This window comes from Triplophysa rosa, linkage group LG3 (assembly GCF_024868665.1).
Source record: "Triplophysa rosa linkage group LG3, Trosa_1v2, whole genome shotgun sequence".
In the NCBI taxonomy this organism is placed as follows: domain Eukaryota; kingdom Metazoa; phylum Chordata; class Actinopteri; order Cypriniformes; family Nemacheilidae; genus Triplophysa; species Triplophysa rosa.
In genome coordinates, this window is record NC_079892.1 from 13,755,932 (window position 1) to 13,770,245 (window position 14,314).

Below are 14,314 nucleotides of genomic sequence, written 5' to 3' on the forward strand. Positions count from 1 at the left end.
TTGACTATAGTGAGTCTACATCATTTTAATTTGATCATTTCAATATTTTCATGTATTTGTATTATTTTTGCTATGTTTTTTTTTAAAGGAAATCTAAATGTGAGAGCCCGTCGATATCACACACACATCTCCATAACGCATCCCTTTAACACACACACACACGCACACAGTCAAATGTTCAGAGTGTGACCTGACCTCCATCCTCTCGGACCTCAGTGTGAGGGAGGTCCGTCACCCTTGACTGTGGCTCTGCCTCCGGGGGCGGATCAGTGGAGCAGGTGCAAGCGCCGCCTTCACTCCCTCGCTCACACTCACTGCGGCGCGCTGCGCGCACTCCACCGCCGCGCCGCCGCCAGAGAGACGCGATGGATTTATTCCTGCACTAGATACATGGGAAATACGCTTTTACTCCGTTTTAAGGTAAGTTCTCATACGTATGTTGCGGTAAAAAGATTTCGACCAAAGCGCGCTCTGTTTGCTTTCATTGCTCGAGCTTTTGTTACGGGGCATCATCGCGTGCCGGGGAAACTGCGCGGTCGTGCGCTTTGTTTTCATTGATAGTCGTTACGGTCCATCCCGTAAAATATTATTCAGCATTTTCTCTGAATACTCTTGATGCGAAGAGGCACGAAGGTCTTTCGTGTCTGCTATTGATTTTTTTTTATCGCACATTTGAACCTAAATGTCATTTTGGACGCATTTGCGAGCTTTTCGCGTTTTATTTGACTCATCAAATACCCCAAATTGTTTTTCTGAGTAAAACCTTTGGTTTTCTGTCTGTGGGAGAGAGATCAGAGAGTCGTGGTTGAGTTATATGACCTTCGGCTTTTCTGTAACCTCAAGGTTAATTTTCCATTTATCTCCCCCTTGCTTCTCGTCTAATTCATTACACTTATAAACATCGATCTGGCTTTGCCTCTGGTTGTGAGTCCAAACACAACAGTATCTTAATGTATAAACATAATGCAAGAAAACAGACTGTCATGCTTTTAATGTTTCATTTATTCGTTGATTTTATTGTTTATTCATAATATTAATATTGATTTGATGTTTATTCATCCTATTAAATGTAATATGTTTGACTGACTGGTCGGTACAGTACAGCCTCCTGTCTGCGTGTTTACACTCAAGTTTCAGTTTCTAAACGCTCCCATTAAATGAATGCATTGTGTAAAACACATTTAAACCCGCAGCCCGTCCGTGTGCACCTGGCAGCACCTGAGTTTGCATTAGTCCCTCTGACTTTCTAGATAACGGAGGTTTTGTTTGGCACTTGCTGGGTGTGAAAATGAGAGTTGTAGTTTGTCTTTGTTGAACAGGATAGACTGGATCTGTAGGATCGAAAAGGAGGAGCTGTTTAATAAGAAGTTACTGTAATTATTGAGTAGGCTACATCCACACAAAGTCAAAGATTAAATCTGTAACACATACAGGTTTTGATCAGGGTACACTGAACAATGCGTGGGGTGTGCGTTGAAGTATGCGTGTGGCTAGTCTTGCAGGGCAGGTATAGTGTTTGATGAGAATTAGTGGCTGTACATTTGGCGTGTTTGCCTATGATCACGGTAAAGGTTCAAGTTCAAGAAGAAAAAACAACTGGTATCTCCACATGACAATATACAAACACTAAAGCGCAGTGCAAATGTAATGGGACAATAAATATGTCGCTCGACCTGTACCAGCGCACACACTGCACTGATAGAATGATTTATGTGAAGAGTGTTAGTGTATCTCGGAAGGAAATTGAGATGAGGGGTGAGTAAGATCTGTCGTTCACCATATGACTCCACTAGACTAGCGACCAGTTTGATATCAATTATCTGTGTTTTTCAGTGGTTTGTTGTTATTTTTAAGCAGCCAAAATGCCCCCTAATGCCTTTTTAAATGTTTTTCAGGAAATGTTGGTTTTGTACATAAACGGGTATATCTACATTAAATGGTGTACTCTTATGCTTTCTATCAGAATATTGCATGTATTTTAATGGTAAAAAATCAATTATTGTAAAATGATTCAGTTATGGAATCGATAAAATGCATGTAATTTATCATCTAAATGTATTGGAAATAGGACTGTCACGATATCCGCTATTCGCGTCAATGTTATCGTGGACAGAAATTGTGTAACGATACCATCACGGTATCTATTTTTAAGGAAACAAGTAATGCTAGAATTCATCTTTAATTTAGTTTGTTTTGTGTTTTCTCCTTTGATTGCCCGACACATCTTTCTTAAGTCAACATTTAAAACGGATGCTGAATTACAATATTAGTAGTTGTAGATTTAACTAGGACGAAAATCATAATCACGATCATTTGGGCCAATACTGAAATCACGGTCATGTAACACGATTACTCACACTTTTGAAACTACATAGAACCAAAAAAAACCCTCGTCTTTTAAACTGAATTCAACTGAAGAAGAAGATGGAATGCAGCGCAATAATCGTTTTACCACCATTATTTTGATTTTGTAATTGTTAAAGGCCAAAATTAACGTTTATGATTAATTTTCGATTAATTGCACAGCCCTATAGATTTAGCATTATATTGATCATAAAACAGTTTAATATCACGTTTTTTGTCAATACCGGTATATAGTAACACCCCTAATTGAAAACATAACAATCTGTGTTTTATTCTGAGACATAGGTCTAGATATGTGTATTAAATAGAGTGGTTTTGTGTTTAAAATATGTTTTTTCATCATCTCTGGTTTCCCGATTGATTAATAAGTTGTTGAGGAAAGATTAATGTAAAATGAACAACCTTGGTCCGTCTGTGTGTTCAGTAGTGTCAAACCCTCAGAGACAGACTGTATTGGGATTAGCTCAGATTTCGGCTTCGATTATAACAGACCTGCTATGTGTATGTATACACACCGGGTGTTTGCACTACTGTGGCCTCTGTTCGGGGTCATCTGTTTGGGTGAAGTGACTGGAGAAGGTTAATACATCATGAAAGGTTAATACATCATGATATTTTAGCCTCTGAAGTGCTAAAACTGATCCCATGTGACCGGCCACAATCTGTTCATTTCCTTTGTGCATAACCAATGGGATAAATGAGCACAAATATACAGTACTACTACAACAAGACGGTAGCATTTAGCTTAACAAAAAGCAGAAAGGGCACCCAAGCCACTGTCATCTTTTATCCTACCCCTGACCACGTGACCTACTCAAATCAGCCGACCGCAGGTTTGCGCAGGCATACGTTCTTCTCATCTTTAAACACATCACCCAGCGTGCTTTTGATGTCTGTCAGCAACTCTGGAGGCCTATGACGTTTCTTTTAGACGGAACGGCTTTTTTCACTTTTTTTGTGAGGCGCACACAGAGCTGTCAGATGAGCTGATAAGAGTGTTTATGTTGTCGGCTTTTACACGGTGACAGGGAACATATGCTACCATATGCCGAGCAAAGAAACGGTGAGTAAACCTACAGTAGATGTGAAGTCCTTCTGTGGAAGATGACAGCATCTAATGCGACAAACATCAAGCTGGGAGCATTGTTGCGTAGTATTATTCCAAGCGCGTTGGTTGACAAGAATTTGGGTTTTGTTTTATTAATGCTTTGGCTATGAAAACTCTCATTTACTGCATCCTTCTGTCATTTTTGGGTGAATTATCACATTAAAGGATGTGTGTTTTGTGCACATGGGACAGCTGGAAGTCTAAATTCATGTAACGACTGAAGCGCTTTGTCTGTAGTTCGGTGAGGTATCGGATAATCTGCTTTGCGGTTATTTGCATATCTAATGTGGTTTTGTGAACGAAGATGTGTGGTAAAAAAATGCTAAAGACCGCGTACGATGCCCTTTGCTTACCTTTTCTTTTTAACACAAGGGTAAGACATGCAATGGGGTTGTGCATCATTTATGCACAAACCTTTGTACCAAAATGACTAACAAGAAATGACGTGTGTGATGTGAGTAACAGTTACCACCAGAACGGATGGCGTGAGAATATGGGTTAGATGTAAAGATTGAACTGGCTTTCATTATCAAGAGCTACAAATGCTGCTGTAAGTGTACAGTGTACATAGATAAGATGGCAATATACGAGTCATCTTGTGTCCTCATGAGTTCACAAATACAGTTGCTGTGTTAAAAGATCATAGTGTGTATTATGCAAGAATGCTTAAAATATCTTGGATGTGAGCTTAAGAGGTCACAAAAGAAGATATTTTGAGAAATGTCATTTTCTGTCCATACAATGGAAGTCAGTGGGGTCCGTAGTTGTTTGGTTACCAACATTCTTCAGAAGATCTTCTTTTGTGTTCTGTTGAAGAAATGGCATGAGGGTGAGTAAATGATGAACTCATTTTCATTATTCGGTGAACTATCCCTTTAAGGGCCAAGGTTGGGGGGTCAGGCATATGCAGTGCGAGGTGACCGCTGAGGCTCCTGACCCCACCGCACATACATCACAAGAGGAACCCCTGGGAATCTTGGTGCACAAGATATTAGTACAGTGTGAGCTGAACACTACGGCCCCCAGGCCCCTCTGCACGCACAGTACTTAACAAGCTTAACACCAGGGTCACCGGCGTGCCTCTATGGACATGTGCCCAGGGGTCTCATGGGATAATGATTCTGAAAGAGTGTCTTGAATTTTATTCAAGGAGCTACTGAGAGCCAGTGTAAAAACTTGAGACGAGGCTTCACGTGAGAGAATTTCCAGAGGTCAAATGCAAGTCAAGCAGTGTTGCTTTAGATGTGCGGCACAAGTATTAGTCAGAGAATGACTAGTGTATGAATTGTTGACTGAGTAAGGGTCGAAGAAGGGTCTTTTTTATAAGCAGCTTGAGATATCAATACTGACAGAGCTGGTTATCTGAAATGCTCTGTGGGGTTTTTCGCCACGTGTTGAGGGAAGTCTGAGTCATCACCTGAGGTGAGGAGAAAAAATGTGGGAAGGTTTTGTTGAAGTTGAGTTTAAGGTGAAGTCTTGACTGCTCGGTCAAAGACGTTCAAACAAGCTCAAAATTTTGAAAATTGCAGATTTATGAAAAAAATTGAATGAAGTTTAGACGTAGAAGTTTAGGGGACTTATTACCGAACCTTGCGGTATGGGTTTGAGGTGAACACTGCAAGCCCTTCCAAGTCACTTGGGAAGACCTGATATCCCAGGAAACTACAAAGCCGAAATCACCCTGCTGTCTTTGAGGTCAACAGTTTGTTGGTGACCGTGTCAGTTTCCACAGACGCCCCCAGAAGAATCAATGCGAAGTTAATCAAGGACACTCAATGCTAATGGAAGTGCTTCTCTTATGGAGAGTAGAGTGGTTTCGACACGTCATTCTGAGATCTTCAACCTTTCGGTCGTTCGCTTCCTGTCAAACTTTCTCCCCGGTTATCAATCCCAACAGTAGTGAAAACCAATTAGCTCATCTCAATGTGAAAGTGTTAGCAGCGTCCTAATCCGCATCCATCTTTAATGTTGTCAGTGAAACACACACACGTACACTGGGGTTAATGAGCAGAAGGCAGGTGTGTGTGAGGTGCTTTATCTAGTCTTAATGAATGCCGTGGGTAGCAGATCCCCACAGTCGGCCATGCATCATGGCATGTCTGTCACCATTATGGACATGTGTGCACGTATGTGTGTGTGTATGAGACTGTTCATTTGTGCCCAACAAAGCACTTTGACACATCATCCATCACCCAGTCTTTTATCCTCGCTGCTTCTCGCATTGAATTTACATGAGGTGGTCATGTCGACAAGGGCTGGGTCAATTTGCATTGGCAGCACTGTCTAATGAACAAGCTTATTAGAGAGCCAGTGGGGAGCAGAGGATTCTGGGACTGTTTTTTGCTGACTCGAACCACAACTAAAGCCTCTGGGAAAAACAGCACGGCATAATTTCGTCTTGGAGAGAGGAGATCATCACGCAGGAAGCTGTAAAAGGGCCGCTTTAAAGATTTGGAAACCAAAGATTTTCGTACCGCATGCGTTTTTGGTTAAATATGTGTGACTGGATTCAAAAGTATTAGGTCAATGAGAAACATGCCGGAATCCTGTTAGATCAGGGCTTACAGTGTTGTTTCTCTGCATTGGTTTGTCAATGTAGGTGTGTCCGTGTGGATGCGCACTGGTGAATATTTTCTTAAGCATTCTATATGTGTATAGAACAGCAATAACAATTATATGGTTGGTATGTCATACTTAAACGTTTTCAGGGCAGTTAAATATTTTAAATGTTCATCTCTTAATCTCTCTAAGATCACTATACAGTAACTGTAAGCACCATAGAGGGATGTCTAAGACGGCATAAACTCAAAATTGAAATCTATTTTTTACGGAATATTGAAGTGTTTTTTAAAAGTGACTTATCTGTGCACGTCATTATTTTTTATTCATGTTTATTTTAGATTTACTGTATGTGCCCTGCCCTCATAATCTTTTATCAAAAATGTGAAGCCCCCTTCGAAATGACTTCTCATCACTTCCTGTCATGAGAAATGGTGAGAGGGCGGAGCTTTCTTCAAGGGAGGGTGACAATGGTGAGTCCTCCACGATTGACTGCAGACTAGCATTCAAATCTGCCTCCATTTTGTTAGCAACACCAACGATCCAATCGGTTCTCGATATGGGAGACCAAGTCCCGCCTACATTTTCTCTCATTTCAGAAGCCGTTTCGCTCGGATATACGTCACGGTACGGAAAAAAACATGACCGTTACCTTCGTTTCATGCCGTCTTTAATAAGTCGATGATAAAACAAAACTGATGGAAGTATAAAATGGCTCACGAAAAATGAAAATCATATACTCGCTCTTATGTAGTTTGTTTGGTTTTGTGGAACGAAAACTGGGATTTTTATGAGAAGTTCCATTCAAATGTCGTATTTTGAAAGGTGTTGCTCCAGGACTGGCGTGCTGTGATGTCACATGTCAATGACGTCATTGGCTCTCGCTTGTCATGTGACTGACTGGATGTAATAGGGGCAAATGAGAATGAAGGCAAAATGGAAGATTTTTAGTGAATCTACTAAATTGTGGTGTTCACACAACACTCCAGACGACTAGTATGGACAACTTATGTTGTCTTCGTTGTTTTTGTAGCTTGCTAGCTGTATATGGTGGTTAGGATGACACGCATGTAAATAACAGAATGCTTATTTGGGTGAAATGTGCCTTTAAGGCATCAAAGAGGAAATAAATGCGATGTCTGTTCCATTACTCAGCGCTCACAGTTACAGATCTCTCTCTGTCCTCTTGTGCATTAGGCAGGGGTCGTTACTTCCTGAATGACTGTTGCAGGTTGGGTAGATACCTGTGGCTTTTCTCATTTCCACATCGACCGGCGACTCTTGTTATTTCTGATTATTATCCAAGAGAAAAAGTGCGAGGGGAAGATAAGAGAGGAACGGGGAGGTGCAGGTGTGGCTTCATAGCAGATTCGTTGGTAGTGTAAATAGTCCAAATAAGGCAGAGAATAAGATATAGGCCGACGTGTTTTTGAGGCAAAGTGTGTGGGAAAAGAGAGATATCTCTCTCAGGAGCACCTGATACGGGGGTTTCTTTGATAAACCGGTTTATCCAAGACTGATGGAGTTTATGTCTCGATGATATAATGTCATAATTTATGCATCCTCATGTCAGGACTCTTTCTTCTGTGGAACACAAGAGAAGATATTTTGAGAAATGTCACAGTGGTTTTGTGTCCATACAATGAAAGTCAACGGGGGGTCAATGTTGTTCAAAATATCTTCTTTTGTGTTCTGCAGAAGGTTAAGTACAGTACAGGTTAAGAGTCAAAATTGTTTGGCCAAATGGACATTTTGGTGACATATGTACTGTACATGCATCTCGTGAGTATTTTATGTGTGCATTATGGTGAACACGTTTCAATGTTTAATCCCTTTTATCTGTTTATCAGCACAACAACAACCATTTAGATGACATGTTCTCCGCCTATAAGTGTTTGGGTGCGTCAGGCTCCATTAAGTTGTAATGAAGTTGTGGCTGAAGGCAGAGGATTTCACTCCCAGCTCAAACTGCACTAAGTTCATTATTAATTGTTTTGTTTGGTTCAGCGGGAGGGCAGGGGTGAAGCAGAGTTTATCATGATAAAGTGAGCTTTTGTTTGTTTCTTGCCGAGTGTGATAGCTGAAGGTGCGAGAGAGCGATACATTAAGGAAGGAAGTGAGAGGTTTTTGTTGCTTTAACTTTTGTTTTGTGCGTTTTCTGGCCAACGGTCATGTTAGAGGAACGAGGCTCTTTATATCAGCAGAAAACACATTGACTATCCCAACCAGTTTGGATTTGCCTATTAAAGAAAGAATGATTACAATTAATATACCGTTTTAATCTGAAACACACTTTTATCTTTAGGTTGGTAAAATCATGTAAGAATTCACTGCCTTCATTTCATTCACTTTAATAGTAGCGGTTGAATGAATTCGGGTCACAGGGTCATTTAGGGTTCTCGATGCCTGGGTTCGAGCTTCAACCCAATGAACCATCAGTTTCCTTTATGAATGACTTAAAATTTGGCATAACAGAGCTACAATTCTGTCTTTCTCTTGCAGGTATGAGCCATGAGCCAAAGTCTCCATCATTAGGAATGATCTCCGCAGCACCATGCACCATGGCCACTGTAAGCCCCCTGACCCCTTCCCCCATCAGCGGGGCGATGGTAGGCAACGGAAGCCCGGCATCCCAGTCGGCACACTCCGGATTCGCTGCCGCTCTCCGCAAACTAGCTAAACAGGCCGAAGATCCAAGAGGTGAGCGTGCCCTTTGTTCGTCTTTACCCATGACCCTTTGCTCTCGTCACTTTATCATCTCATTCCTGTTACCTTGCCCCAAACGCAATACATTGCTGTTGTCGGCACAACAATATCATTGCAACATTATAATTCATGTTATTCTCTCTTGTTCAAAGTATGAATGCTTGTTTGAATTGAAAAACGACAGCCCTGTAGAAAACACTAATATTGGAGAATATGTCTGTGGTCATTGATATATTATGCGTTGTAGCACTATAACCATCAGTTGCAGCTGACGCCGGATGTAAAGCGGGTTGGCCATATGCACGCTTTTTATATGGACAGCCGTGCTTTGCTCGGCGTGTGTGTATGAGTGTGGGTGGCGGTTTCTGTCAACAAATTGTGAATAGATTTGAATAATATTTGCATATGGGTTTGCTGCATTTCAGATGGCTGGCACAACATTTAGCCACCCATCTGTCTGTATAATTGTTATAGTCTGCGCCAAAAACACACACTCGCACGCACGCGGCTTGTTCTGATAATGCGCGTTACATACAAACGTAAGTTCTTAGATCATGTTTTATGTGTTCGTAAGCTGCCGTCTTGCACAATTTAGCACAGATCAACAAAATTTAGGGAGGCTATGTAGGAAATAAAAAGGTCTGTCTTAAATTCTGCTTAAAGGACTATTTCTCCTAAAAAGATAAAATGGATATTTTTTAACCACCCTCACGGATGTCTAAACCTGACTTTCTTCAGTGAAACACAAAAGGAAATTTTGAGAATAGTAGTAGTCGCTGTGCAAAACCTCATAAAATCGGTCTTAAAGGGGCAGTTCACCCAAAAATGAAAATCATTTTATCATTAACTCACCCTCAGGTCATTCCAAAGCTGTTTGACTCGATTTCTTCTGCAGAACACAAAAGAAGATATTTTGAAGAATGTTGGTAACCAAACAAATTGACTTCCATTGTATGAACACAAAAACACATTTCTCAAAATATCTTCTTGTCTTCCAGAGAATAAAGAGTCATATACAGATTTTGAACAACATGAGGGTGAATAAATAATGACTGAAGTTTTATTTTTGGGTGAACTGTCCCCTTCAGGGTGTTTGGAAACCATACCATAGCTTTGGGTGAGGAACAGATTATAACAGAAATCTTGTGGGTTTGTGCATAAATGATGACTAGTGGTCATTTTTGTAACTGTATCTTTAAACAAAGGCTCTGAAGGCTCGTGAACAGCTATGAACAACGGTTTCACCATGTGTGTATTAACATTATTGTATTCTTCTTTCTAAAGCATGCGGCAGAGATAAGCAGGCCGAAAGAAAGTGATATATTGATTGGTTAAGTGCTTGTATGCCAGTAAATTCTATAAGCCTTCAATAAATCTCCTTCTCACTGACGTCTCACATCGTGCATACCGCCCCGTCTTTCTATGACACTTTGTGTTCATAGACTCCGTGACTACAGTAGTTCAATAACTGTCATGGTTGTTCTGTCTCAGATTGCTAAACCTGTTTGTAAATGCCATTTTTTGTTTAAGCTTTGGCGGCCTTGTGTGTGTACAGACGTCTTTGTGAATGTGTTCCCCATTGATGTTTGAAATAGTACATAACTGACATCTCACATACACACGCTCATGCTTTTTCTAATCTCTGTGACACGAGAGTTGTGTCAACAAAGCTTTATTAGCACCACTGTAAACAATTCGAATATTGCACAAGCTTTGAAGGCGCAGATAAAGCATGTATATAAAAAGAAAAAAGTAAAACTATATTTGGCCGTTTTCTGAAGAAACTTTTCTGGGTAAGAGTTGCTGTCACTATGCAGGATGCAAACTAGCTTAAAAGTCGTCACACTCGGCGGCCATATTTGCAAAGCCTCCAGGCAGCAGTCCTGCAAGACCAAGACAGATATATCTAAAATGCCCTGCTAAGGTCACAATAAAACAACATATTTGCCACCAACAATTAAACCAAATATCAATACCATACATTTGATTTCTTAAAGGGGTCATATGACACGGCTAAAACGAATATTATTGTTTGTTTTAGATGTAATGCAATGTGTTTACACGATTTAAGGTTCAAAAACGTACCGTGCATGTTTGTATCTCCTCTTTGCCCCGCCTCTCTGAAACGAGCAGATTTTTAACAAAGCTCATGGCTCTGAAAAGCTAGGTGTGCTATGATTGGCCAGTTAACCAGTGCGTAGTGATTGGTCGAATACTGCAAGCGTGTGACGGAAATGTAACGCCTCTTACCATATTTGGAACATCAGGTTCCAAAGCAATTGTACTGACAGGTACACCCACCTTACTTGCGTATACATTTGGGAGTTCTAAGTCAAATCATACCACCAACTGACGTAGATTTGTGGGGGTGTGGTTACACGAGGTGTTTCAGGCAGGTCTGGGTGAGCATTCGCTTTTAGATAGAATGCATCTTTTGTTCCAACACTTTCATTTTTGCAATTTTATGTGTCTAATACATGCATGGGCAACTTATAACACACCAAAGACACAGAAAAACACGTGATTTCAGATTTTTCAGATTGCTCTAGCTACTGCGAAATGACATACGTATAATACAACTTCATTGTCTTTTGTAAAAGTGTCCCTTGTAGTTGCAACTGAAAAAAGGTACAAAAGCTGTCATTGGGACAGTACCCTTTAAAAAGGTCCTAATATGTACCATTTAGGTATAGATATGTATGCATTACAATAAGTACAAATTTGCACATTTGAGGTAGTAATATGGTACACCATATTGCAAAGTACAGGTGCAAAGGTTTTGTGTTTTTCTCTGATGGTGTTTCACATATTCACATATTTGTAGCTAATTTTGTCACGTTTGGATGTAAACAAGATGATCACTGTTTTCACTCAAAATGGCCGCACACAGTCTCAACGAATCTCATTGGTTGTCGTGTGTCTTGTGACCATGAGAACCAATGAGATTCAACACAGACCAAAAAAACATTATAAATAGAAATCCTGTCCCCACTGGATGAGGCACGACGTGACAAATGCCTTTTTTATAATGGTTTATATTGTCTTTTGTTGCATCGCATCTTACCGCTCATTTGTGGTATAGTGACAAAGTATTGACAAAAGAACAGCATTTTTCTCAGCTTTTTGTTCAACATATTGTATTTTTAAAGAAACTTACATTCAAGAGTTTTTTAAAGCAGAAAACAAAGAAGTGGCTTTGTTCTTTCATTTGATATTGTATGTTCACCATTGACTACCACAGTAGGAAAAATCGCTTCAGGCCATGACACTTGACGTCTTTTTTTGACAAGAAAAAGTTGACAAGAGCGCTTTCTTAGTAAAAAAGCGTTTGTGCGTGAAGGCAGCTCAGCACACGGGATTCATATAGGCAGAGTAACGGAAGTCTATTTGAATTATAAACAGAGACCATCTTTGCAAAAACCAATCACATATTTTAAAACTACAGTACTAATTTCTCACTAGAAATGCAATCGAAAGTTATTAAAAGTGAAAGATAAACTTAAATTCATATAAAAATATGTTCGAAGCAGCGCTTCGGCCGCCATTTTATTTTTTAGAGAAGGATCCTGCTCGACCAATCACCTTCCTCGCATGTTGTTATGGAAACTACAGGTCTCGCTACTCGCTTGTCATTGGTTAGCTGTGAAAAGGAGCTTGACGTATAGGGCGTTTTTTTTCAGAAAAGTTGAACTTTTTTCAACCTAAAAAGACGCCCTGAGCTGCAGAATATGACGCCGGCGCTGGCGTTTAAGAAAACATGGTTTACTCCATAAGATTATAATGTAAAACAGACACTAGCAGCTTCGAAAAAGAAGTCAGGTCTGAACACGGCCTTATAAATGTTTTTGTTCTGTTAAACACAAAAGAAGATATTTGGAAGAATGTAGGAAAGCAAACCGTTCTGGGGCACTTTAGACTACCATTGTCATTTTTCCTACTATGGTAGTCGATGGAGGCCAAGAACTGTTTGGTTACAAGCATTATTCCAGATATCTTTCTCTGTGTTCATCAGAACAAGAACATTTATACAGATTTGAAACAACTCAAGGGTGAGTAATTTTGGGGTGAACTGTCCCTTTAAGAATAAAATCTATGAAAAGTTATTTACGAGGCCCCAGGCCCGTCATTCAGTCTAAGTCGGTGAGATTTGTATTGTCCATTGTCCAAAAGTGTACATCGATCAGTAGAGAAATAGCACTTAACAATCGTCACAATTTGAGCTATCATTCACAACCACAGTAAAAACGGGGTGGTGTAACAAACTAACTTTGGTGACCAAAATAATTTCCAAACATTTTTAGGTACACAGCGTATAGATATACAATGCTTAAAGGATTTCAATCCAGAATGAGTAAACTAGTACAAAAGGCCGAGCATTGAGACTTCTGTAATTCTTATCACCTCTCCAGCAGGCACAATTGCGCTGAGGAGAGCTTGACCTACTTTACTCTTTGTGTTGTGCGTCTTATAGATACTGCTTTTAGCAGCAATGAGATTTTTCTGCGTGTGTGGTTTTGCGTTGTGCTCGATTCAGTCTAAATAGGGAAACAGTCATTTCTCACAAGCTCTGACTGCTTTCAAAACCACAACAAATGCGTTCGGTCATAAAGGTCTGGATTAATGCATAATTCATAACGCTGTCCCTTGTAATCTCGTAAGAAATGTTCTCTCCTCGTACGTCGTATGAAGACACATAAAAGCTTTTGTTTTGTGGTTTTGGAGTGGTGTCTGGAGTATGCCCTGAGGTGAGATGGTCTACGCAGACACGCACGCACACAATCCAGTTGCGTTTGATCACGGTGAAGTGCCGAGTTACCGCAGTAGGGGTTCGAGAGGAATACTGGAGCGTTGTGCGCATGTGGCTTTTCCGCAGGGAGATGGCACTGTTTGTTTTTTATCTTTTTAAACTGGCATCTGATCTGACAGCCCAAAGGGGGCTTTGATAGCGGCTGAGTTTGGCAGTCTGAGACAGGGTGATGTCTGTGCAGTCATCTGACAATTCGTTGGTTTTGTTTGGCACGTACACATACAAATACATCTCCACATCTCATTTGCTAGTTTCACTTGTATGTGTTTGTTATTGATCTTTTTCTGTTGTTATTGTTTGTTTTTCTCGAATCATAAAACGTCTTGACGTGGTTTAGACCTTGGTGCTTAAATGGGATTTGTTCAAGTGTCTTTCTTCTTTATAGTAAATCAAAAATAAAGTGTGAAATGTAAAGGTGAAATCTGCACAAATAGGCAAAATTTAGATTAGAAGTAAAATACTTTACACAGTTATTACCACAGTATTATTGTTATTGTGTTAAAGTGTTATTGTTACTTTATAAAAGTATAAAATACAATTAAATAGAAAATTATATAAAATAGAAACATAATATAAGATAAAAAATGATAGAAAATAAAATGATAAAATAAAACAAAACAAAATAAAATATAGAATTAAATATAAATTAAAATATAAAACATTATAAGATAAAATAAGCAATAAAATATGCAATAAAATAAAAAATTATATTAGATAAAATATAGAATAAAGTATAGAATAAAAGAATAATAAAAAAAAAAAATTAGCTG

At 39.7% G+C, this 14,314-nt stretch overlaps 1 protein-coding gene across 3 annotated transcripts in view; it reads left to right on the plus strand.

Annotated features, from left to right (window-relative positions):
* The first annotated feature begins 217 nt into the window (after nucleotides 1–217).
* The window catches only part of gse1a (Gse1 coiled-coil protein a), a 33,643-nt gene continuing 19,546 nt past the window's right edge, over nucleotides 218–14,314 (plus strand). For 2 of the 3 annotated variants that reach the window (XM_057329790.1, XM_057329792.1), the window contains exons 1-2: nucleotides 219–420; nucleotides 8,534–8,731. In XM_057329790.1, the coding sequence (XP_057185773.1) occupies nucleotides 8,536–8,731 (196 nt within the window). In that variant the 5' untranslated portion in view covers nucleotides 219–420; nucleotides 8,534–8,535. Of the gene's footprint in view, nucleotides 421–8,533; nucleotides 8,732–14,314 lie in introns of all 3 variants that reach the window. The other variant, XM_057329791.1, reaches the window with a different exon arrangement.